The sequence below is a fragment of the Camelina sativa genome, chromosome 15 (genome assembly GCF_000633955.1).
Source record: "Camelina sativa cultivar DH55 chromosome 15, Cs, whole genome shotgun sequence".
Classification (NCBI taxonomy): domain Eukaryota; kingdom Viridiplantae; phylum Streptophyta; class Magnoliopsida; order Brassicales; family Brassicaceae; genus Camelina; species Camelina sativa.
In genome coordinates this window covers 2,314,797-2,341,231 of record NC_025699.1, presented here as the reverse complement: position 1 = coordinate 2,341,231, position 26,435 = coordinate 2,314,797, and the positions used below count along the sequence as shown (strand labels likewise).

Below are 26,435 nucleotides of genomic sequence, written 5' to 3'. Positions count from 1 at the left end.
GGGAGGGATGTGTTTGGTGGGTGAGTGAATCGTAAACCAGATTTTGCAAAATTTTATCTCTCCGTCTCAGCTTTGTCTCGGTCTCTCTCTCGAGTGTTGTGTGTTGTGAGAGAGATTTGAGACACAACTGATTTAGATTTACAACCCCAAAAAAAAAAAAATACAAGAAAAAAAAAATAAATCAAAATTTTGCGATAGTTGAAATCGAAAAGGGTGGGGATACAATACAAGTTCCCGCCATGGTGGCTCAGCAGCTCCAAGAGAGATGCGAAGAAGAAGAAGAAGATCCAGTTGAGACCACCAAGTCTTTGATCTGTGCTCTCAATTACATCTCTCGTGACCTTCCTTTGCCTCCTCACCTCTTCGCTTCCGTTTCTTCAATCTACCATGGCCCCTCCTCCTCCTCCTCCTCGTCTTCTCTCTCTCACTCCGATGTCTCTCCGCCGTTGCCTACTTCTCCACCTGTAAAGCCCCTTTCTTTATCTCTTCTCTAGCCTCGCTTTTGATTTTGTGGCTTTTCTTTTTGGGGGGTTTGATTTTGTGGTCCTTTGATTTGTTTCTGTAGCTTAGATTTGAGTTTGTTTGATTCAAAGTTTTCTCCTTTACGAGTTTTTCTAGTGGAAATTAGATTATCTTCAGAGTGGCTTGTTTTGTTTGTCCATTTACATTTATAAAGGTGTCTGCTTTACCTTTGTGCTTTGGTCTTTGTTTTTTGTTTTTTGTTTTTTTTTGCAGGGGAATAATAATTTGACTCCCTATGGAGGTGATTTGATGGGGGAGTTTGAGGATGCTCTTTTGAAGCAGAGACCAAACAACTCTGAAGCAGGCTCTCGATTGAGAGATTTATTGGATAATCGGAATAAGTGTCATATCCAACGCCGCTTATCTGAACTTGAAGGTTATAATCGTCTTTATCTCATATGCTATCCTCATACCAACATTCTCAACTTGTGATTTTGTTATGCTTGGCATTTTTACTGGCTAACCATTGTGAACTATGTTGCTAAAACCATATATTCTTCAAGGGGAATGCTTACTCTTTGTGTGTGTGTGTTTTTTTTTAAATCAGAATTACCTTCCACTAGAGGTGAAGACTTGCAGGCAAAATGCTTACTTGAGCTTTATGGGCTTAAGGTATCGTCTTTGCTAGATGTTCTCAGTGATTTTTGTTGTTTATGTGACATTGGTTGAATTGTGGTATCTTTGACATTTGACACTTTACCTTGGTGAGTCGCAGCTACGAGAATTGCAAACCAAAGTTCGAACCAAGGTGAGCTCGGAGTTCTGGCTACGTCTGAACTGTGCTGATGTCAGTAGCCAACTATTTGACTGGGGCATGATGCGGTTGCCTCGTCCTTTTTATGGGGTTGGAGATCCTTTTGCTATGGAAGCTGATGATCAGTTCAGAAAGAAGCGTGATGCTGAGGTCTGTTTCCTTTTCTTCAGCTAGCTATTCTTCTAGTTAAACCTTTCTTTTTTCTGCTCCCGGTTTTGATTTTACCTTATGATGGAGATGACAAGATGTCTTCTTATATGATGATGGGCATAAGGCCACTTTCAAACTATGGCTCATATATCTTAGCAGTACAACTTGACATGGGCAAAAATATATCACTAGATTTGGAACTCATTTAGATGGATTATAATGGAAGTGACATGAAATCTCTACTCAATGTTTGAACTATGACTCATTTAGATACATTATTTACAGTTTTCAAACTTCTTGATTTGTAACACTGATATGTTGTCTTTGATCAGAGGTTATTACGTTTAGAAGAAGAGGAGAAGAATCTGATTGAAACCTCCAAGAGAAAATTCTTCGCAGAAGTACTTAATGCTGTTCGTGAATTCCAGTTGCAAATTCAGGCGACTCAAAAACGTCGTAGGCAAAGGAATGATGGTGTGCAGGTATGATATAGTTTACGCCATTATTGTGAGGGTAGTTCATTTAGCCTTTAATACTATCAGTAGACAAACTTTTAAAACTTATTTTTGTACTTTTAATTATTCAACCAGGCGTGGCATGGGAGACAAAGACAACGAGCTACCCGCGCTGAAAAGTTGAGGCTCATGGCCCTTAAATCTGATGATCAAGAGGCGTACATGAAACTAGTAAAGGAGAGTAAAAATGAAAGACTAACTACTCTTCTAGAGGAGACTAACAAACTCCTTGCTAATTTGGGAGCTGCTGTTCAACGTCAGAAAGATGCTAAACTTCCGGAAGGCATTGATCTACTGAAAGACTCAGAATCTGACTTGTCTGAACTTGATGCTCCAAGAAGTGAACCATTGCAGGATCTGCTTCCTGATCAGGATATTGATATAACTGAGTCTGACAATAACGACGACTCTAATGATTTACTAGAAGGACAGAGGCAGTATAACTCCGCTATCCACTCAATACAAGAGAAGGTAATGTTAATCCTTATAGTACATCTAGTAGCAGTACGGTTAATCCCATTCAGAGACCAGTGGATTTAAGTAGCAATATATAACAGGTGACGGAGCAACCCTCCCTTCTAGAAGGTGGGGAACTACGATCCTACCAAATAGAAGGGCTCCAATGGATGGTTTCTCTATTCAACAATAACCTGAATGGGATTTTAGCTGATGAGATGGGTTTGGGAAAAACGATTCAAACAATTTCTTTGATTGCGTATCTTCTGGAGAATAAAGGTGTGCCTGGGCCGTATCTGATAGTGGCTCCAAAAGCTGTGCTACCAAACTGGGTAAACGAGTTTGCAACATGGGTACCAAGGTATATTGCAGAGAATCTTTCTTTTGGGGCTGGGGACTTGCACTGGTATGAATGTTATGTCTGAAAATCAGCCGTTTTGTTCATTGACAGCATCGCCGCTTTTCTTTATGATGGGCGTTTAGAGGAAAGAAAAGCAATAAGGGAAAAAATTGCAGGAGAAGGAAAATTTAACGTATTGATAACCCATTATGATCTTATCATGAGAGATAAAGCATTTTTGAAGAAAATTGAGTGGTACTACATGATTGTTGATGAAGGACATCGGCTGAAGAACCATGAATCTGCTCTTGCAAAGACTCTGTTAACAGGGTACATCTCTATATTCATTTGTCTCAAGTGAATGATGTTAGCTGGTTTATAGCTACTTTGATTCTCCTCGAGGATGATGAGAAATTTTGAGTATATATCTAATGAAACTTTATCCTGGGTACAGCTATCGTATAAAACGAAGACTTCTGTTAACTGGGACACCCATACAGAATAGCCTTCAAGAACTCTGGTCATTGCTAAATTTTCTCCTTCCTCATATCTTTAACTCGGTTCAGAACTTCGAGGAATGGTTTAATGCTCCTTTTGCTGACCGTGCTAATGTCAGTCTTACTGATGAAGAGGAGCTCTTGATTATCCACCGTCTGCATCATGTGGGTTCTATAGCTATCTTTCCTTCAATTTCATATCAAATTTTTGCATGCAACGTTTTAATGATATTCACTCTTATCACTTTTCAGGTTATAAGGCCGTTTATACTGAGAAGGAAAAAGGACGAAGTAGAGAAATTCCTTCCTGGAAAGACACAGGTCATATTGAAGTGTGATATGTCGGCGTGGCAGAAAGTGTATTACAAACAAGTTACAGACATGGGCAGGGTTGGCCTTCAAACAGGTACCGTCTCCATTATTTTGCATTTAGCTTTGGGGTTAATNAGATCAAAGAGGGCTTTTACTGAAGCAATTCAACGAGCCAGACTCTCCATACTTCATGTTTCTTTTGAGCACGCGTGCTGGAGGTCTAGGTTTGAACTTGCAAACTGCAGACACTGTTATTATTTTTGACAGTGATTGGAACCCACAAATGGACCAACAGGCTGAGGATCGAGCCCATCGCATAGGGCAAAAGAAAGAAGTCAGAGTGTTTGTTTTGGTTAGCGTTGGCTCTGTTGAGGAAGTAATATTGGAGCGTGCAAAACAAAAGATGGGCATTGATGCCAAAGTCATACAAGCTGGACTTTTTAACACAACTTCCACTGGTAAGTCTTCTCGAAAGAACAATGTGATGGCTCCTGTTTTGTGTATCGATATGGTAATCTCTTGATGTGGGTTTTTTTGATTATATCAACAGCACAAGACAGAAGAGAGATGCTTGAAGAGATCATGCGCAAAGGAACAAGCTCGCTCGGGACAGATGTCCCCAGTGAGAGAGAAATAAACCGGCTCGCGGCTCGTAGTGAGGATGAATTTTGGATGTTTGAGCGAATGGATGAAGAGAGGCGAAGGAAGGAGAACTACAGAGCCCGTCTGATGCAAGAGCAGGAAGTCCCTGAGTGGGCGTACACTACTCAGAGCAAAGATGACAAGCTGAACAGCTCAAAATTCCATTTTGGGAGTGTCACAGGTAAGCGAAAACGTAAAGAGATCGTTTATAGCGACACACTAAGCGAGTCACAGTGGCTGAAAGCCGTGGAGAGTGGTGAAGACCTGTCAAAACTCACCAGGAAACATAGGAGAGGTGAGAAGGCAAGCAACACAAAGACACCAACGAGTAAAAAGGCAATAGAATCTATCCCAATAGTGAGTGATGGAACGAGCGAGGAGGAGAACGAAGAGGAAGACGAAGAAGAAATACCACAGGAGATGAGTGGAAAACAGAGAGTGGAGAAGTCTGAAGAAGAAGAAGAAGAAGAAGACGAAGGTGAAGAAGAGAATGATGGAAAGGCAATATTCAAGTGGAATACTTATAAGAAGAAAAGGTCAAGATACTCTTTTACGTGCTCTTCGTCTGACTCTAGAGCTCAAAGTTCTAATGGAAGTAGACGAAAGTGAAGAAGGTGAGGTGAGATCTGAGTTGAGTTTGGTCTCTTCTTCAGTCTTCTACGTGTCTGTGTGTTTGTAGAAGTATTTAGATGTTCTTCTTCCCAATGTAACTTATGTCAATCTAACATGTAATACATTTATCTTAAGTGGTCTCGTTTTAAGTTCTGTATTTTCTCAAAGTATTACTAAGTTATGTTTCTTCTGTAGAACAATTATTTGAAATTGAAAACCCTTTTCATAAATGTGTATAATATTTTTCTCAGAAGAACTATGTGTACACTTGCTAAAATATGGTATTTGATGAAGAGTTTGATTTTAAGAAGTAAAATAGCAGCAGCACAACTCTCTATTCGTGCAATACAAACTAATAATAGATAAAATAACTCACAAATTCATCTTCAAAATCTTCAAGATCATTCCTCTCTCTTAAATCATCATCATCATCATCATCATCCACATAATTACCTTCGTTCTCTTCATAATCCTCATAGTCTTCTCCAAAAGAGTCATTCTGCATCTCATCCAAAGGTCCAAGTAACTTAGGGAAGTTCTTGAATATCTCTTTGACTTCCTCAATGCCTCTAACAGAGATCATATTCCCATCAATGTTCAACATCTTGAGACTTTCTTTCGTGACAACAATATGAGCCAGATTCAGTGCTCCTCTTCTTGTCAGTTTATTGTAGCTCATATCAACATATTCTAACTCCAAGTCTTCCATACTCTCTACGATGTCAACACATCCCTCGTCTTCGAGATCATTCTGAGACAAGTTCAACTTTTTCAGATGTCGCTTTGCTGCCAAACAAGCGGCGATAGCTGGAGCCGCCTCATCAGTTATGTTATTACCGGCCAGTTCTATAACTTCAAGAGATGGAGCAGAACTCTTGAGAGCGTTTACAAAAGCTATAGCACCTTCATTCTCTAGTTTGGTATAACTTAGGTTAATAACAGTCAAGAAATTAAAGCTCGGAAATACTTTGATCATAGAAACTCCAACTTTTATGCAATGATCCATTAGATAAAGTTGCTTCATAAATGTATTCTCCTCCATAGGTTCCTCCTAGGTTAAGCTAGTGCTTACCATATTCACCACCCATGAGCTCCTTTTATTATTAATTTCGACCTAATGTACCACAATAGGCCAACCTTAAAAATGTCAAAAAAAAAATAACCTTAAATAAATAGTTTATATTTTTTTTATAATAAAAACAGAGGTGTAATTATAAGATCACTCAATATAATATAATCCAACAATCTTCAAGATATGACAAAAAAATTGTATGTCTTTAAAATTGTCTATTGTTGGATTGATATGCTTAGCCAATTTAAAGGTTAATGTATATCCAGTTTAGTAATAATGCATCAAGTATACTAGATTATAGTATATTGAAATTTATAAATTTATGATAGAATTAAATCATATTGAGATATTATATAGGAATTGATATAAAATCCACTTAAATTAAATTACATAGAGTAAATTAAATTACATAGAGAACATTTTTAATAAAATTTCATAAAACAGTATGATTATTATTAAGTTTAATATATTACATATGTCGAGATCATATATTAAATCTAATATATACAATCCTTTTAACCTTTTCAAGCATTATAATTTTTCCCTGTTAATTTCTTAAAAGAAGACAAAACTAGTACAAATGTATTTATGATATTGGGTATGCTTCACCCACACAATCAGCATGATTTGCAGAATGATTTAGGAAAAGCTTTTCTTCATCAAAGGATAGGAAGTCGATGCTGGTTGTGTGGGTGAAGCCGGCATACTCAATGTCATAAAGCATGACCCTCTGAGGCATTCTTTGTGTCTCGAAGACACCCGCCGCAGCAGAAGTTTAAAATCAGACCAACTTGGTTTGTCTATGTTTTTATTTCATAATCATCACCTAAACTAATGATGGAGAACCTGGTATCATCAATATCCACCGGCCATAGATCACTCCGTGAAACATGAACAAATAATTTTTTGAAGTTTTTTTTTTCCATTTTTCAACTTAGCTGCAAGTCATAAGTAGGAATTTTACACATTGCTGAACCACAAATTATGGTTTGTTTTCCTTTTCTAATTACATTTTCATATGGTTATTAATTTAACAAATGCACTTATTACGATGATTCGCATAATAGTGAAGTGAGTTTGTTTTTCGTTTTTTCCTCTCAAAAACGATTAGGAGAATCAAACAAAATCCGCAAAAACGAATATTTCAGTCACATTTTGATCAGTATCCGCATGGCCAGGAAGATCTTGCTTTAACTTTCTCTGTCCAATATCCCAAACCTGTGCAAGTGAGAGAGGTTTAGAATCTGAGGAGTGAGTACCTTCATATATTTTGTTGTGTATGAGGTTTAGGACAAAAAACAAGATTAGTCAGTGCTACCACTTAAAAGAATCTTACTGTCGGGGGACCAACTGCGGTTACAAAGCTAATTAATTAATAATTAGTGGAAACATGAAAAGGGGAACCAATGTTCTCAAGGAATCTACCCAACCTGATCTGATAAACACGATCAAAATGGCCTATAAAAGTTGCACAATACTTCCCCGTGACACCATCCCATATCTTGACAGATGTATCAAAATACGCACTTGCAATCCACTGGCCATTAGGTGAGAAACACACATGCCTTACAACATCATGATCACCGCGCAGCAACTGCGTTCTAAAAGACTGTTCCCAGAGAAACATTCTCCTGTCATCAGAAACTGAGACTAATCTTTCACCGGACTTTCCTTTTGCTTGGTCGTATCTTTTAAGCGCAGCCTATATAAGCAAGCAAACGATATCAGAAACAGGGTTGATGGACAAAAGAAAAAAGAAAAAGAAAAAAAGTCAAGGAATGAGGGATAGCTATCTCTCAGTACCTGTCTAACTTCTTCAGGTGAAGAATATTGTCTTCCAGTGTGGTCAAAAGCTCCTGTCCGGAGAACGTAGTCTGTGCTCAATGCAAGGGATGTCACCGAATATCCATGCCCCTGAAGTAACAACAGAATATGCAGGTTCAAAATTAGGCTGCTCAAAAGATATACAAAGGAGAACCTCTTCACAAAGGACAGGTGAATGCTGAACATGGGGAAACGCATAAGCCATCCAGGTCCTGGCTATTTCTACCGTAACACAGTTGGGCACCAGGATGGAGAAACAGCCAGAAATAAACACAAAAGAGAATATGCAGGTTTACCTCCAATTTTGCTGCCAAACATAGAGTCCCATCCGGAGTAACGTGAAACATCTTTACTGTACAATCTTGACAACTGCCAAACACACAACAGACATTTTTGAATTAGCAAGAAACAGGTGATCGAGAGGAATTAGCTAGTTGGCATTGATACAAGTAGTAGGGACATGATCTACAACATATAAAAGAGGATGATCAAAGCAGCATTACAAGTCTAGAAACTTAGAAACATACCCTGTATATATAATTCCCTCTCCCCCCCATATGGCACAAGTCACACCACTGAGACAAGTTAGGGCTTTCTTAAGTGTAATGTCCCATATCCTTGCATCCCCATCTCTGCAACAAGTTACAAACCGACGGCATGGGTAGTTAAGGTGAACTGGTTCCCACGAGATACTAGTAATCGGATCCCTGTTACACTGGGAGAAGTGAAGTGTTTATCGATCAGTATCACTCTCACAAGGAGGTTGCACAGCATAACCAAAAAAAAAGAAAAGGACAAAATCAAAAAAGACGTTACTATAAGGGGGCTGCCATTTAGCTGTCCAGTTTCCGGTATCCAACAACAGACTTGACCATCCATACCACCACTAACAAGGTGCTTACAATCTGGAGACCATGCGACGGCTACAACGCATTTCGAGTGCCCTGACAATTAATAAACGCATATCAGAAACAGGGTGAGAGGGTTACTAGTAGAGGAGAGAGAGAGAGACAAAAAAACCTTAATTAGTACCTATGCATCTAAACATTGGAGTTTGAGTGTTGAGATCCCACAGCCGGACACTCCTATCAACTGAGCCACTAGCTAACTGCTTACCGTCCGGACTAAATGAAACACACAGAACAGAGCCCTCATGACCTAATAAATAATTTTTAAAACAAACAAACCAGTCAGCTAATCTATGTAACTACCACTAGTCAGTCTGGTAGTTGAAACAGGCAGAGAGGAAGGAACATTTTGACATACCATCCATGGTAGCAGAAACATGGTTAACAGGGCGAGTTCCGGGTCGATACACTTCGTCAAAATATTCTCCACGGACACTGAATGCACACAATTTTTTCCAGAGCATCATCGATAATATGATCACAGCGCGCGCAAAAACCAAAAAACAAAAAAAAAAAAACAATAACCTTGTTCTCTCTCCAAGTAAGTTCCGAGGGGTAAAACAAGTTCCTCATCTGATACATAGAAAGCGTAGGGCAAGTTCTCCTCCTGACAATTCCATGTAACCATACACAGAGATTACTAAAAACTCAGAAAAACCACTCCTTTATCCTTAAAACCAAGGACAGAAAGATTCTTACGTTGTTGAGTAATCTATTGGTTAGATGGGTAAGCTCCAAAGGCCCTGTTTGGAGAGGGACATGGATAGAATCGGCTAAAGTAATACCAGCAGGATCCACTAACCGACATATCACCATCTCAGCAATGTCTTGTGGCTTCGGGACTTCAAAGAACAAAAGAAACAAAAAAAAGCACAGATCTGCATACACTAAAACCGAAATTACCTTTATATACTGAAGAAATATATAATGGGCTTTTATGTGCACCTAAATGGGCTTGTTATACATTTAAATGAAACGGGCACAACTTATGGCCCACATCTAAGTTTAGAAATTTAGATCGGTTTAGGACACTTATTTCCTTCTTTTTTTTTGCTACGAAAAAGGAAAGTTAAAAGACAAAAATGTTAATTTTCCTTTTTTGCTTCTTTCTCTCCAACGTACATCTTGTATATATATGTAACAAAGAAGAAGAAGAAGAAGAAGAAAAATAGAAACCATTAGCTGAAGCCATCTCTAAAACTAAAATTATGGACGGAGAGCTTTCAAGAACAGTATCTGAGCAAGAGACGATGATTAATGGAATTAGTCGTTTGACTCCAAATCTTCTTAATGATGAACCAGGCGGTATCCAATCTCGTTGCATCTTCAAGATCAGTGATCGCATTCGTGGAAACAACAACAAAGCATACGATCCAGAACTCGTTTCAATCGGACCATACCATCACGGGAAAGAACAACTCCGTACGATTGAAGAAGAGCACAAGCCTCGATTCTTGCGTATGTTTGCTGAAGAAGCTAGGAAAAATGGTGTAGCTCGCAAAGACTTGATGTTTGCTGTATCTGATTGCGTGGAAGCTCTGAGGGATTCGTATGCGGAGAACCTTGTTGGTGTGGATCGGGATCAACTGCTTAACATGATGCTTATGGATGGTTGTTTCATTCTTACGCTCTTCTTGAGCGTCTCCATGGGACTTGAACTCGATACAAAAGACGATCCGATTTTTCAGACGCCTTCCATTCTTAACTGTATCCGCAGTGATCTTCTATTGGTGGAGAATCAGGTGCCGTTCTGTCTTCTCGAAACTCTCTTAGAAACTTCGAGAATCTCGGTGACCTCTGATACTTTGAAGAAGATGGCATTCAAATTCTTCAGCGATTCAAGACTATTACCTAAAAGCTCTCGGTTAAGTAACTTTAGTACTGATGAACCAAAACATCTCCTCGATCTCATGCGTCAAACTTTAATCCCTGACAAAGAGACATCCCCAAATCAAAATCACACAATACGCCCTTCTCGTCCATGTATTGTCTCTGCCACGAGACTCTGTAACAATGGATTAGTACTTAAGCCAAGGGAAAAGGCAGATACGCTGTTAGATATACAGCTCAAGGAAGGTGTGCTCGAGATACCACCATTAATCTTGGACGACTTGAGCAGCCAAGTTTTTCTCAACTTTGTTGCTTTTGAGCGGCACTACGGTTATTGCTCAAAGCACATAATGAGCTACGTAGCTTTGATGTCTTGTCTCATCAACAAAAAGGCTGACGTACGCATCTTAAGCAAACAAGGGATCCTCAAAAACTGTAATGAGAGCGATTATAAGGAAGTTTCTCGGTTCTTCAAGACCGTAGGTGAAGACGTTCGTTTCGACATATCTGCAAGTTACCTGGCGCCAGTGTTTGAAGGTCTTAACAAGCATACTTCAAAAGAGCCGGTTTCTAAACTTCAAAAAGTGTTATGTTTTAAATTGTAACCAGTGTCTTGTTTCCTACTACGTACAATTATATGAACTAATTGTTTTTTACTAATATGATGCTGCAGAGTTTAAGCCATTTTAAAAGGTTACTAGGTAACAACCCGCACTATGTGCAGGATAAATCGATTTAAAGAAAATTATTATAAGTAAAATTATTATCCTAGAACCAATATATGTTTGTGTCAAACATAATATGTAACTTAAGTTTTTTATTTATTTATTCAAAGCTGCATTTTTTCTTGTAAAAAATATGTTTCACCGGTGAAATCTTTGAATGTGTAAGAGGTTTTCTGGTAGAGAAAATATTGATAAAATGTTACTATTTATTGCAACATGTCTTTTGTGTGGTTTAAAAATTAAATTCATATCTTCTTATGTTTTATTTTGTAATCATAACAATTTTGCATGTTTCTTATCATACTATATTACTCGATAGTTTAATTATTCAATTTTATTATATGTTAGTAACAATCAGATTCTAAACTAAACTTTTTGAAGATAATCCAATTTATTGATTTAATATTTTTGATTCTATTTAAATCTTTTGAGTTAGTCGATTTGTTAATATTTTCTATAAATGACGGATTATTACCAAAAAAACCATTATGAAAAAAATAATGAAAATTCAAAATCAACATATTCGTGTAATAATACATTTCACTTGTGAAATATGTGAACGTGGTAAAGAAAATATTTATAAAATGTCACAATTTATGGCAATATATATTTTTGTGTGTTTAAAAAATTAAATTTATATTTATAATTTTTCGAGTAACTATAACAATTTTGCATAATCTAATAATCACTCATTTTAAATATTATGATTTTTTTTGGGTACTAAGTTTATTTATACTGATAAGGGTTGTCTCATTCATTTTTAATAGCACATAAATGAATATACAATTAGAACGTATATTCCTATTCGGTTATCAATATTTCCATTTTTTAATAAATTGTCACACTAAATGTTGAGATTAATTAGTTTACATACTTAGATATATATAAATAATCACACATCATGATATCCCTTAATTTGCTGCCATTTTTATATTTATTTATGAATATATATAAATCTATATTTATTGGAAATTAAGTTTCTTTTAATGAGTTAGAGATATTTCAGGGGTAATATACTTCTTTTTATAATCCATTTTAATAACTATTAAAAGCTTGTTATTTAAATTATTATGGTAATAATACTAACATATAACATTTCGTTTTTATATGATTATGTTAATAAGTTATATGTTTAATAAGTTATATGTTCTTTATTTTTATTAACTTTATATTAATTGATATGTTTTTATAGCCTTTATAGAATATTTTATATTAATTTTAAGAAATCAATATAATTTTGACTTGTATATTTGTAAGTAAATTTTAGTGAAGTTTTGCTTTACTATTAAATTTGTGAGAGAAATGATGACATATCTAATTATTATTCAGTTAATTGTTTTTAAAATAAATACATTGGCATAGAACTGTAATTAGTTAAAATATTTAAGGGTATTTTGCTAAAAAGTGTCATGAGCTCTCTGGCGGCGACACATCAGCTTTAATCTCAAATGTGCTTCTCTATTAATATTTAGGGGATTTTTCCAATAAATATGCTGGATTTCTTGAAATTTTAATAAATAAAAATATAATCTAATGAAGTTGAGAGATTATATAGGAATTTGTATAAAAGGCACTTACAATATGCATAAACACAGAATGATTAATTTTAGTCTCGAGATCATACAAACTTAATAATCAATTCCATGAACAAGCTGAACTCTGAAATTATCCAAAGTTTACTTTTTGCTTCAGTTTCGATCCTTCAAACTTTTAAAACTTTACAAATTCCTTAACTTCTAAATTTCCTTTTTTATTTTTTAAAAAAGGGCAAAATAATAAAAGTTCATGTTCCTAATTCCGATAGAATTGGAAAGTTTGGATCGCTTTAGGATTAGGACTCTTATTCTCTATCCTATATATATTCTAATCGCTACCATACATGAGACATGACCAACACAAGAATACACATAGAAAACCTAGTAATCAGAGATCTCTAGGGTTTTGTAAAACTAAAACTTTTCGTTACACGGAGAGATTCTCTGCTGCCTGCGAGATATGGCGACTTTTGAAGATTCTTTCCTCGCCGACATTGATGAGTTATCTGACAATGAACCCCATTCTTTCATCGCCGACCTGGATGAGTTCTCTGACAATGAACCCCAATTAGAAGAGAATGATGCTCCGAAGGAAGAAGAAGAAGAAGACGAAAAAGAAGAAACAGAGGAGGACGAGACTACTTTTAGTTACGATTATCTTGATAGCGTTTTTAAGATACAGAAAACTCAGGAATTTACTGATATTATGCAGAAAGTGGAAGAAGCCCTAGATTTTGATTCTGCATTCAAGGAACTCGTCGATTGCAATAACCTCTTAGTTAAGATGGAAGAGGAATTTGCCATCCTTCACAGCTTTTTCCGTCAGAATAACAGACTTAAGCACCCAAAAGTGCAATGGTTTGTACCGCACGCAACTAAGTATGCTCGTGTTGTTAAAACTTTCCACAAGATTGATACTGCTGCTGCTTCAAATATGTTTGAAAACGTTCAGGAGAAGACTATAGAGGTGTGTGATCGAGTTCTTGATCTTAACTCATCGAAGAAGAAAGTTGTTAAGTTTGTAGATATGAAGGCGAGGTTGATCGCACCGAATCTGTCTGTGCTTGTGGGAGGTAAAGTTGCAACTAAGCTCATGGTAAGTGCTGGAGGTTTATCTGAACTTGCTGAGATGCCTCCTACTTGTAATGTTACACGCGTTGGTAACAAGAGGAAGAGGAGTTTTGTTGGGTCTGTTAAGGGTTTTTTGATGGAGACAGATATTGTTAAAAACACGCCTCCTAGATATCAGGATGATGCTTGTGACCTCTTGGCTGCAAATTTGACTTTAGCAGCAGTAGTTGACTCTAATAGAGTTGACTGTAATAGAAGATACTACTCATCGGGGGCACATGGAAGAGCTTTGAGAGATGAGGTTCTCGAGAAGCTTGACAAGTTACAAGGACGACCTAAGCGAGGTGCTGTTTCTTCTGGTACTACGTTTTTAGAGAGAATGAGTAAAGAGCAGTCGAGTCCTCAGTCGCTAGAGCTAGGCGAAGATGATGAGACTCAAAGCAAGTACTTCTCAAAGTTTGGGACATTCTCCAAGATTAATAAGAGTAATTTGGCTGGGGACGAAGATTATTACATGTTTTGAAAACCGAACATTAATTCTCAGCCTCATCTAGAAGATGATCATCACGTAAATGTTTTTACTTTTGCAAGTTTAAGTTTATTTTAGTTTGTGTGACACTTTTTCAATTATGTCTTCTATATATATACATTATTTTAAGGATTTTGATATTACATGTTTTTTCTTATATAATTTAACGAGTAGCCATATGACCAGACCGTACCTGCACCCTTAAAAAAATTTCAGGCGTGCTGGTTAACCTTGAATTGATACAAGGTTACTCTTTAATAAGGTTTGTCAGTTGTGTAAATTTAAAACTTGTTAAACCTTTTCTTCTTACTTTGCTGTTAAATTTAGGCTATTTTTGTTACAAGTTTCTAGTATAGATAAGTTTCCCAAAAAATTGTATATATTCAAGATAAATTTACTCATACAATTTGGTTAATTCAGATTATGATTATCATATTCTAAGTTAGCCTTTATGTTTAAAATAATCCCTTTCTTAATTAGCATAACCATCATCCCTTTGACTTCCAGCTCTCTCATAATCCTAACAACATCTTTTTTTTTTGTTTTTTGTCACAAATTAGTCACCATCCTAACAACATCTAAAATTTAATTTAGAACGAAATTTTACTAAATTAATAAAACATGTTTAAAGACTTTAAGGACCGTTGTGGTCGGCCACAAAGCAAACGTGTATGAGAACAAAATGCAAAGAGATATATATTACAAAGCACATGAAAATGAAATCTTGTGAGGCACGAACACGCTTTGCATCCGAAAGCTTTTTAATTTAATGCAACTTTTTTTCCATTGAAACAAGCAGAGAAAAGTGAGGAAACGTAAACACTACTTAAATCAGATCAAGTTTCTAAGTTATTTATTAAACCGGGAGTACACTTTGGGATAAAAAAACAAAAAATATGACATATATCCATGTTGCCAAATATACCAACTTGCCTACATAATTAAACTAAAAAATATCAAACTTCCCTAAATCAATGGTAACAATTATAAAAGAAATAAATGATTAACTCTTTCATAAGTAAACTTACCTAAAGAAATGGTAACAATTACTAAAGAAATAAATGATTAACTCTTCCAATATTTTAGGAAACTATATTAACTATAAAAGATACATTCCTATATTTTATGAAATTATATTAATTACAAATAAGAAATTTAAATATTTGACATACCGTCACAATAAAAAAATTACAGCCAATAAGATTACAAAATGATAATTTTAAATATTATAATAAAAATAAAATTATTTCTATTAATAATTCCTTGAATTTTATATAGTTATTAGAATTTTATAAAATAATAAGAGAGTTTTGCAATTAATAAAACTTATCATTTAACAAGATTTCCATAACAACCGTATCTAATTAATTTCTAATAGTAATATGAAAATAACTTAACTTTAATTTAAACAGATGATTTCTTTTAAGAAATTTTGAAATAAATCAGATAATGTTTTTTAAAAAATATAAAGAAAGTTTGTGTAATTTCTATTAATTTTGTAGTAATTTTGTAAAAATTAAATAATCAAATGGAAAACATGGATATCCCGTTAGAAGCTTTCTCTCTTCTTTTTTTTTGATAATTAAATACGGATATTCTTTTTCCAATCTCTTATCCGCTGGACTAATATAAATATTTTTCAAACGAAAAATAATTAAAAAAATTATTATATAACAAAAATTTACATTTGGTGGACACGGTATGTCCAAAATATACATGCCTACTAGGTGATACCCGTGCTACAGCACGGGATTATATATTTTGTTAGTTATTTTTTTTTGTAATTTGTATTTTTGTAATATAGTTTTTTATTTTGATTTATTTTCTTTGTTTATATAGTGTTTATTTGTATATTTGGGATTATACAGTAAATTGGAAATCCTAATAGAGTAAGTAGTTTGTAAAATGTATTTTTTCATAGAAACAGACACACCACAATAGTAGATAGTAGTTTTGTAAGAGAATAGACACTCCGCAATATCGGATAGTAGTTTTGTAAGATGATAGATACACCCTGCTTCCATGGCTTAATTTATAGTTTGATAAAAATACATGTTTTAACGGATTTAACTCCAAAAAAAATTTATATTTTAAATTTTTAAGAATTAAAATATTAATATTACTTAAATATTTTATAGACTTTAAATTTATTATAATATTTTAAACTTTCGACGGAGTTCAAATATTTATAATAATTTAACCATTCTATAAAAATTTAAATATTTAGAATATCTTAAACTTTTTAAAAAAATGTAAATATATTATAATATATTATAATATGTTTACTTTTTAAAAGTTTAAATATTCTCAAATATAGAACCAAATTAAACTGTTAAATTTGGATACCTGATAAATCAAGTTTCCTGCTCATTTGTACTCAAAACATTTTAGTCACATATTTATAGTGATTATGAACCATATTCCAAAATATTTAGTCGATGTGGGATATACAATACACTTTTCTGTAAATTAGTTTACAACTTTACATATATATAATTTCTGCGTTTTTAATTCTTTCTATCTATACTACTCACAATTAATTACTATAATTTCGTTAAGGAAATATTATAATATCGGAAATCAAACAATTTAGTCAGATTTGGTAACTTGAATATTCGTTTTTTAAGATTTTAACTGAATCACTAAATATTCCTTTTAAAATATTATCTGTTAAGATCAATCTCGGTAATTAAGGAAATATCCGAATTTTTGGTAATTAAAATTTATGATTTTCATTTAAATACCTTAAAAGAAAATGAAATAAGAGTGTTTGCCTATATCGAATGAGTTTGTTTGGGATCTTAAATAACTAATCTTGAATGAAATAATATACTGGATCCGAAAAATATTATTCTGGAATACAAACAGATCCGCGGGTTTTTTTCCTTCTGTAGTCGGATATTTTAGGATCCGCGTCCCGACCCGGCAATTTTTTAAGTGATCGACCAAGGGTATTTTCGTCATTTAAAGAAATCGAAACTATAGGTTAATTAGATTAAATTTTGTGATTCTCTAATCATTTTTAATGAAAAACCTACCAAAACCAAGTCATGGTCCATTTTTACTCTAGAGAGTACTTCTGGTTTAATAGTATAGATGTTTCTCATTTATAACTTATTGAACCATATAATATATAATAAGAATAAAGAAGTCAATTAATTTTGTAATATTTTTATTATAACATATGATATAAATATAATATGAATTATATTTATATTTATGTTTGTTCTATACGTGAGTTTGAGAATGTATGTTTTTGATCGAAAATACAAATTGGTCCCATATTGAGAATGTTTTCTTTTATGCAACAAAATTTGAGAACGGGTGTAGGACATGATGGAACATGATAAAACGGAAAGAGAATTACGTCCATCCCTAAATATTTGTATTTGTCTCAAACGGGTTTTCATCATTGTTAGCAGTTATATATTTGATTTGATAGTTCACTAATTTAATAGAATCTAACCAATCATTTATCTGATTTAGTTTGTTATCAGTCCAACCATGATGTTGTTCCGAATTTTAAAATATTGGTGAACCCATTATTATTTTAAATTTTCAAACATTAATAAACTAAACCAAAAAATCAAACTAAAATCTCAATTAGTATGAGTTTGATTATGACTACTAAAATAAATTAGTTTATAAACATAACTCCGCACGTATGTATGGGTCCGAACCTAGTTGTAGAGTAAATTACAAATGTAAATCAACGAACCGGATTAAACCGGGACGGTCATGTTTCCAATTTTCCAAAATAAACCGGCAACAGAAATAACGGCATAAAATAATAATTTCTTGTCGTCGTCTCGAAGAAGAAGAACAAAAAATAATAATAAAAAAATATGTTCGTCGTCTTCATCAACCTTCGTCTCTGACCTGTTCCTCTAATTCTCTCATTCTTCAAAAATCTCTCTTTGGAGCTGGAGGGTCAACCCACCCCCTCCTTCTTCCAAACCTAAACCTCTCTTTTCATGCTAACTGCTCTTCACCCACCACCACCATCACCGTCTCCGCCGCCATGTCTCATCTCCGCATCTTTCTCCTCCTTCTCCTCTCCGTCTCCTCCCTCTCTCAGCCTTCTCCTCCTTCAGGTATCACCTTCCTTCCATTACGTTAATTCCTCATAATCTATACGATTCGCTTACAATTTCTACAATTCAGCGATTCTGATCGATTGTGGCGCCTCCGAGTCCTCCGTAATCGACGGCAGAAAATGGCAATCCGACGAAGCTTTCGTCTCAAGCGGAACACCGAAGACCGTCCCCGACAAAGCCCTCGACCAAATTCTATTCACCGTCAGATCCTTCCCTCTTGAAACTCGCCGCAAGTTTTGTTACGTGGTGAGCGTTTCTCGTGGCTGGAAGTATATGATCAGGACGACTTATTTCTACGGTGGGGTTAACGGAAAAGACACTCCTTCGCCGCCGGTGTTTGATCAGATTGTTGACGGCACGTTCTGGGGTGTCGTGAATACCACAGCTGATTACGCCGATGGTCTCGCTTCTTATTACGAAGGGGTTTTTATGGCTCAGGGGAAATCTATGAGCTTCTGCGTTGGTTCAAATTCTTATACCACTTCTGATCCCTTCATCTCAGCTTTGGAGCTTGTCAGGCTTGATGGGACTCTTTACAACTCCACTGACTTTTCCACTGTTGGGATGAGTCTTGTTGCTCGGCATGCTTTTGGTTACAGCGGACCTATCATTAGGTATTATAAAGTTCACTACTTTGATATAAAAGTTTGATTTTTTTTCCCCCTTAATTAACATTATTCATCTTTATTCAGGTTTCCAGATGATGAGTTTGATAGGTTTTGGGAGCCTTATTCGCTGAATTCGACTGGACCAAACAATAGGAAACTAGAGGTTTCTGGTTTCTGGAACCTTCCGCCTTCGAGGATATTCAACACAGATCTAAGAGCTACTCAAGTTCAGCCTTTGGAGTTCACTTGGCCTCCAATGCCCTTAGCAAAGGCTACTTATTATATTGCGTTGTACTTTGCTCATGATTCTGACTCGTTGGGAGATGGATCAAGAGTCTTTGATGTTTCTGTCAATGGTATAACATATTATAAAGAGCTGTCTGTTACTCCAGCTGGTGCGGTTATCTTTGCAAGCAGGTGGCCTCTTGAAGGGTTAACGACGTTAACTTTAAGTCCTAGAAGTGGTTCAAACCTTGCCCCTCTTATTAATGGTGGTGAAATGTTTGAGTTGGTACCTCTTGGAGGCAAAACTCTTGTTCGAGATGGTAAGACTGATTACAGCACTGAATGATTGAATTTGGTTTTTGTGGTAGTTAAAAAGTAGCATAACTGCTGATTAAATGCTGAATTTGTGTTTCTTCCTTATGCAGTAACTGCTCTAAACGCAATTAAAAAGAGTTTCAAGAACGCACCAGCTGATTGGAATGGGGATCCTTGTTTCCCTAAAAATTACACTTGGTCTGGTGTTACCTGCTCTGAAGGCCCTCGAATTCGCATAGTCACCTTGTGAGTTGGAATTTTGCGGAATTGTGTCGCCCTTATTTGTTGATGCGTCAGTTTGAGATTACTGACACTCTTCTAATTCATTGATTTTCCAGGAACTTAACTAATATGGGAATTTCAGGTTCCCTAGCACCTGCAGTTACCAAATTAACAGCATTGTCCTCCATGTAAGTACCTTGACTATCGAACTATTAGTTCTATGCCTGAGTGACAAAAACATCTGCTGATATTCGTGTCTTATGAACAGTTGGCTAGGAAAGAATTCTCTCTCGGGAAGTTTACCTGACTTCAGTTCACTCAAACTGCTGGAATCACTGTGAGAGGATAATTATATTATTTCACTACATGTTATGCAGATTTGCACCTGTCAGTAACGATAGGCTACAATTGAACAGAGACTCATAAGCTAATCTCATGTTTTGTATCTATGTACTAGGCATTTGGAAGACAATCGTTTCAGTGGAAATATTCCTCCATCTCTTGGTGGAGTGCCGCACTTGCGAGAGCTGTAAGTTTCCATTCTTCTGATAATTGATTTTAAATGTTTCTGTAGAATAAACTGCAAATTGCTCAAGATTCTTGACTTGTAGATGGAGAAGATATAATACCTTATATATTCATTCAGTAATACAACAGTTAGCCCTTCTTTACTTTGGCATCAACACTTTTGTCTTTAAGCTTTGCTTTCTAAGATTCAAAGTGCATAATAAACTATATACCTTATATACATTTTGCAGTATACTAACATAACTGTAATCATGTCTCCTCTATAGACTCTTCCGAGATACATCATTTCATTGTCGCCATTTTGTTGCCAAGAGCACGAATTTTCTGATTTAGCAATGTATGTTTTGTGGATAATTAGGTTCTTACAAAACAACAACCTAACTGGCCAAATTCCAAGCAATCTTCTTCAGAAGCCTGGACTAAACCTAAGGTAAGCTACAAAATTCCCAGAGTGGTTTTAACCATCCATATCTGAGTAATGTCTCGTTTAGAACCAGCTAATGCCAAATATTCTCTGATTCTTTACACTTCAGGACTTCTGGTAACCCCTTTTTGACTCAACAGCCACGTTGATTCGGCCTTTAAAGAAGAAGACGACAATGATTTGAGTTTGTGTTATACATTTTGTAGAGCTTGTGTGAAAATTAGAAGCCTCACTCACGTGTACAATCTACTTAACATATATGTTTCATTCTTTGAACACTTTGGGAGGGGGGGAGGGATAAGAGAACACTGATTTGCATGGGTTTGTAATATCATTCTATTGTGTAATGAAACATACGTTGTATTATGAATATTGTGATAAATTAATGGAGTTTATGTGTTTTTCCTCTAAATACAAATCGGTTCTACTGAGGTCAGTGAATCACCTGAATCTACTAAACTTTAAGATATTTTTTGATCAAATATCTATCAAATATGCCAAACAAGATAAATAAACAAAGGACAAGAGAAACGTGAAAATAATGAGAGCTGTAGTGTCTGCAAAAGTGGAGCCCGATTCGAAAATGGTGAAGCAGAATCAATTGGTGCAGAAAAAAGTAAAAATTTAGAAAACATCTGAATCTTGCATGTGCCCATCAGTCTTTCATCTTTCATTTTCTCATCATTAACTAACAAACAGACTACTCTGTTTTTCTATTTCTCTGTCTCATTATTTTTGTTTTCTTGACATTTACTCGTTTGTCTCGCATATTTCACATCTCAACATGCAAACAAATCTAAAATCACATCTTCATCTTTTCATGATTATTATCTTTTGGATCCATAAAAATGAAGATGAACTGTTCTTACTTGAATTTCTTGACACTTAACACATTAGATCTCAAACCATAAAGCTTAATAGAACACAAAAATACATGCATTAGAGTTACTGACCAAATGAGAAACACTCAAGAATCCGAACAAATCAACCAATAATACTGTCAACCAATAACACTCAAAGATTCGATATTTTCTAAGTGCGTCTCTCTACTCTGTTTTTCTTAAGCGAAAGTGGGAACAGAGGAGGTAATGGAAGAGATGATTTGGAAGGAGTGCAAATAGGGACATGAATCATCGGCCTAATCCTCATACTCGCCGATCTCGTTCTTTCCAACCCTTTCTTACCTCTCTTCCCTTCTTTCTCTCTCTCCACTCTCTTCGCCGCATCCTCAAGCGAGCTCGATGATGATGTAGAAGACGAAGGAGACAAAGACGATACCGTCCTCACCGTAACCGGCGAAGCAGACGGATTCCTCTGTTTCTTCAACCTCAAAAGCTCTTTCCAAAGAACCGTACACTTGGGAGGACGAGGAGATGGATCTTCGTCTATATACCAACTCACTCTGTTGTTACTATTCATCTCCTGATCTTTCTTCATCACTTCCGCTTTACGTTTCTCTTCATCTTCGTTTGTCTTCAAGGTAATGTTTTTAAGCTTCTCTGAGTGCTTTACTTGCCAAAAAGGAAGCAACTTACCTTCGGAGAAGAGTTCATCGGCGGTATGCATCTTTTGTGGACTCACATTTTCCGACAAGAACTCAAAGTCGGAGACTTTCACTGACCCTTTAGCGACATCTTTCTCTAGTTCCTTACACATCACGGGGCTGATGCAGATGAAATCTCCACCGTCGGATAAATCAGCTGAGAAGGATATACGAGGTCCAATCAACGGTGGTGATTCCGTCTTTGAAACCGTCTCTGAAACCATATCTTCTCTTGTGATGAAGAAGATCTGATAGATACGAGCAAAGAGTACTGATTGATCTCTTTGCTTATAAAACTTTGGTGGAAGTAGCAAATCGTGGTATAGACGTGTGGCTGATTGATTCTTGTCTGGAAGTATTAAGAGAAGAGAGTTCTAGCTAGCTAGTGGTAGACTTTGTGAGAGTTATACATGATGGAGATAATAAATAACAAGGGGGAGAGAGAGAGAGAGAGAGATGAGGTCTGGAAAAGGAGAAACAGAGTAAGTTGATTAATGTAATTAAGATTAATAAATTGAGGTTAAGAAGATATAGTACTAATGAGGAAGACGACCACATGGACACGTTGGGGGGAGACACAAGCAGACAAATTAGAGACATGTAATTAGAGTTGTGACTTTAAAAGCCTGTTTTGAGATTTAAGAATAATAGAGATGAGCCATGCAAGTATGCAACTTATATTTATATAATCTTACATCAATCGAGGTTACTTCAAAAATAGTATAAGATAGAAAACGCTTTTTTTTTTTTTTTTTCTAATAGAGAAGCTGATGGATCACAGAGTCAATGGGGGAGTTGGGAATTAACGAGAGAGAGTGCATGAAGGAAGGAGGGTAATGACCAGTTAACACATGTCGGCACATGCATGTAATGACACTAATTAATAGGAATTCTCTTGCTTAGAAAACAAAATTCAACTGAAGATCCAAATATCATCCTTCATGAAACTTTTACAAAATCGGTTCTCTTGTTTAATATCTTGAGAATGCATGCATGATCTTTGTCTTGGTTTACGAGGATTGGACGATTAATTGCAATATTTTTAATAATAGTTTAGCACACTTAATTCNTTTTTTTTTTTTTTTTTTTTGTTGTTGTTGTAAAAGCTATCATTTAAATTTAAAAGTCACGAGTCCAAAATTACATGCAGACAGCTCTAAAATTATTTTTATCTCGAGAGTATATATATTTCATAATATAAAACACTAATAGCAAACTATTGGGTATGGGACAAACAAACAGACAATAATAATCTAATCAAATTGGGGTATGTATGAATATATTGAAGTAATATGATGGTAATAAAATAAATAAATACTTGGAAGCACGTTGGAGCTGCGGGTTTCTTGGTGTTGGACCACTCTTGTTTTAGTTCGAATTTTTCTTCTACTTCCTTTGTTTTTCTTTTGTCAACGTTTCGGTTCAAGTTTTAGTCTTATTTTTAGTTTTTACTCTAACAAGTAATATTGTTTATCAAATTTCAAATGCATATTTTTACTAGATCTGTTTGCTTCTTTTCTTTCTTATGTTCTATAATTTCATTGAATTTTAATGGTAGAATGTAGGTCTTGAATGTTTTTGTAGATTATGAAATAGACTTTAGTTTTTGGTTTTCAAAAACTCATTTTAATTTCTTTTAAGTATAGACTTGTCACATTTAAATTGTATGTCAGTCAGTGGCGGATCCAGAAAATAAATTTAGGGAGGTCAATTACAGAACAAAAAAAATATTTGTGTTGTATTAGTGGTTTGAACCCTGGTTTAGGGAGGTCAACACTAAATAATTTACCATCTGTGCTACTAAAACCTTGTAGAATTATATGTAAAAACAACTATTTAATTAGTTTACCCAGGTCAGGTGACCTACCTCTCCCCAACGTAGATCCGCCCCTGATGTCAGTTAGCCTTTTATTATTTCCATTATACTCAGAGCAATTTGGTTACAATAAACGAGGGAAAATAGATGCGAAAATCAGACATACCCACACACAATTTATTATTTCTTTGTCTTGGATAACATCATATATCAGGAGCGTTGGATTTCTACGTCGAGTAACCCTGCTTGCGGCCTTATGTATATATATTTTCATCGCAGGTTCGATTCCTTTCCCTTACTTTAGTATTATTTTATTTTCAATACTTAGTAGGCCCAATTTTTTCTTTGCTCCCGGCCCACTCTCATATAGCGCCGGTGATCGGATTTAAGTTTCTAACCTAGAAATTTAATAAGTACAATTCATCAGTTACAATAACATTTACAACTTACACAATTAAGTAACTTTTAAACCGACTTAATATGAAAAAGGAAAAAAAACAATATATTTTTTTCATTTCATTTCTGTAAATTGTATTGTTTTGTTTACACCACAGATTGCATAACCATATATTAACATTTCATTTCTGTAAATTCTTTTTTTTTTTTTTTTCTAAATCTGTTGGATTTCATTCTCATATATATATATATATGGGATATGGACACAATAAAAGCAAAAAGATCTTATAACAAAACAACAAATCAATTAAAGTGTCAAACTTTAAGTGGCTGTTACATAGTATGTAAATTTCATCCAAGGAATCAAATCCTCCTAATTAAGAGATATATAGTTTTGACTTAACAATTACATTTGATCAAAACAACAATATATAATAGCAAAAAACCTCCCCCTAATTTACTGCCATAAAGTGAATACAGAGATTTGTACAGCTTTCAAATTCCTTCTTAAACTTATCCATCTTTCTTTTTATGAATGAATCTTATATGTCAGATCAGAAAGATTAGTCTAAGACAATTCTTACATATACATAAAACCTAGCTATCACGCCCCCAATACAATAATATTACAATATCATGTCGAAACGAAACGTTTGCTACATAGTTTCCGTAATCATATTCATCCTCTTAGCTCTCTCCATGATTGGTTTGATCCTAGCGCAAACCGTGTTCAAGCCAAAACATCCGATATTACAAACCGTGTCTTCAACCGTCGAAGGCGTATCCACAAATCTATTGCCACCAGATCAGATCCAGGTGAACTTCACTCTCACACTCGAGATGCTGCTCACGAACCCTAACGTTGCGGATGTCACGTACAAGACGGTGGAAAACTTGGTTTATTACAGGGATACGCTGGTGGGAAATCTCTCTCTACCTTCAAGCACGTTACCAGCGAAAGGCTCAGTGATGTTGGCATGTCCTCTAGTTCTTCAGATCGATAAATTTGTCGTCAACTTGGGGGATATCGCGCAAGATATATTGCATGGGAAAATAGTGATGGAGACAAAAGCAAGAATGCCAGGAGAGATCACGTTGTTGGGAATCTTTAAAACACATATGGATTCATTATCGCATTGCAACCTTGTTCTTGGGTTTCCTTCAATGAAAGTGTTGGAACAAGTTTGTGATCTCAAAACTAAGCTGTAACTGTTACGTTTTTTTTTTTGTTTTTGTTCTATAGGCTATAATAGTGCATGTTTTAATTATAGTTTTTCGTAATAATAAAAACATTGTATTATTCATTTCAAGTACCTTCTTTTATTTTATTTTGTTGTTTGTGTTACAATCTTATATAATAACATAAGGTTTTTTCTAACTTTTACTCACATTGCGACATTTGGCATTCTCTTTTACTGACATCTGTCATCCTTTATTTCTATTTTATTATTTAACAAAATTATATCATTTTCAATTCCAAATAGTCATAGTTCTTTTCCTAATGTTGGTACAATTGACATATATTTTTAAATCCACTTTTATATTTTAAATTTTTTTATCAAACAAAATCAAATTATTTTATAATAAAATCTCATATTATGTATATGATAAGAAATGTAATATTCTATAACATTTACTAATAAATAACTGATATTTGATACATCTATTTTAAACATTTTTCTTACATTTTATTTAATTTGTCCTTCATCCTTAAAATAAAAAAAACACACTATTTTATAATAAAAGAAAATATCATAATAAAAATCATATCTTGGATGCGATAATAAAATTACACAACAATACTTCCACTAAAATCCTATAAAATTATGATAAATTACACAACAATAGCTTCTTCTTACATATCAATACACATATCAACATAAAATCGATCTTGTCAAGAGCATTTCATAATTGTTCTCATGTTCAAATCATATATATATATATATAAGAAGATTTTCATATATGTT

The 26,435-nt window shown here is 34.9% G+C and overlaps 8 protein-coding genes across 8 annotated transcripts; 5 read left to right on the top strand and 3 right to left on the bottom strand.

Moving 5' to 3' along the window:
- Positions 55–5,030, top strand: LOC104748044 (probable ATP-dependent DNA helicase CHR12). Its single transcript, XM_010469737.2, has 12 exons — positions 55–464; positions 736–898; positions 1,070–1,134; positions 1,238–1,426; positions 1,759–1,908; positions 2,017–2,412; positions 2,499–2,758; positions 2,849–3,067; positions 3,192–3,399; positions 3,487–3,640; positions 3,684–4,004; positions 4,097–5,030. Exons 1-12 carry the CDS (start codon positions 240–242, stop codon positions 4,795–4,797), a joined length of 3,051 nt encoding a protein of 1,016 aa, XP_010468039.1. The 5' UTR covers positions 55–239; the 3' UTR covers positions 4,798–5,030.
- LOC104748043 (RAN GTPase-activating protein 2) lies at positions 5,153–5,842 on the bottom strand. The gene is made up of 2 exons (XM_010469736.1): positions 5,305–5,842; positions 5,153–5,247 (listed from the first exon to the last, which is right to left on the bottom strand). Exons 1-2 carry the CDS (start codon positions 5,840–5,842, stop codon positions 5,153–5,155), a joined length of 633 nt encoding a protein of 210 aa, XP_010468038.1.
- On the bottom strand, positions 7,219–8,401 carry LOC104748042 (notchless protein homolog). Its single transcript, XM_019236976.1, has 4 exons — positions 8,224–8,401; positions 7,993–8,065; positions 7,676–7,786; positions 7,219–7,574 (listed from the first exon to the last, which is right to left on the bottom strand). The coding sequence occupies exons 2-4, from the start codon at positions 8,041–8,043 to the stop codon at positions 7,245–7,247; spliced, it is 492 nt and encodes a 163-aa protein (XP_019092521.1). The 5' UTR covers positions 8,044–8,065; positions 8,224–8,401; the 3' UTR covers positions 7,219–7,244.
- On the top strand, positions 9,813–11,039 carry LOC104748040 (UPF0481 protein At3g47200-like). The gene has a single exon (XM_010469735.1). It carries the CDS (start codon positions 9,813–9,815, stop codon positions 11,037–11,039), a length of 1,227 nt encoding a protein of 408 aa, XP_010468037.1.
- Positions 13,155–14,288, top strand: LOC104748039 (U4/U6 small nuclear ribonucleoprotein Prp31-like). The gene has a single exon (XM_010469734.1). The coding sequence runs from the start codon at positions 13,155–13,157 to the stop codon at positions 14,286–14,288; it is 1,134 nt and encodes a 377-aa protein (XP_010468036.1).
- LOC104744762 (probable LRR receptor-like serine/threonine-protein kinase At1g67720) lies at positions 18,126–21,015 on the top strand. The gene is made up of 9 exons (XM_010465863.2): positions 18,126–18,388; positions 18,459–19,005; positions 19,084–19,544; positions 19,650–19,785; positions 19,878–19,949; positions 20,030–20,098; positions 20,219–20,290; positions 20,648–20,719; positions 20,823–21,015. The coding sequence occupies exons 1-9, from the start codon at positions 18,316–18,318 to the stop codon at positions 20,860–20,862; spliced, it is 1,542 nt and encodes a 513-aa protein (XP_010464165.1). The 5' UTR covers positions 18,126–18,315; the 3' UTR covers positions 20,863–21,015.
- On the bottom strand, positions 21,561–22,897 carry LOC104744761. The gene has a single exon (XM_010465862.2). It carries the CDS (start codon positions 22,478–22,480, stop codon positions 21,746–21,748), a length of 735 nt encoding a protein of 244 aa, XP_010464164.1. The 5' UTR covers positions 22,481–22,897; the 3' UTR covers positions 21,561–21,745.
- Positions 25,095–25,677, top strand: LOC104744760. Its single transcript, XM_010465861.1, has one exon. The coding sequence runs from the start codon at positions 25,105–25,107 to the stop codon at positions 25,675–25,677; it is 573 nt and encodes a 190-aa protein (XP_010464163.1). The 5' UTR covers positions 25,095–25,104.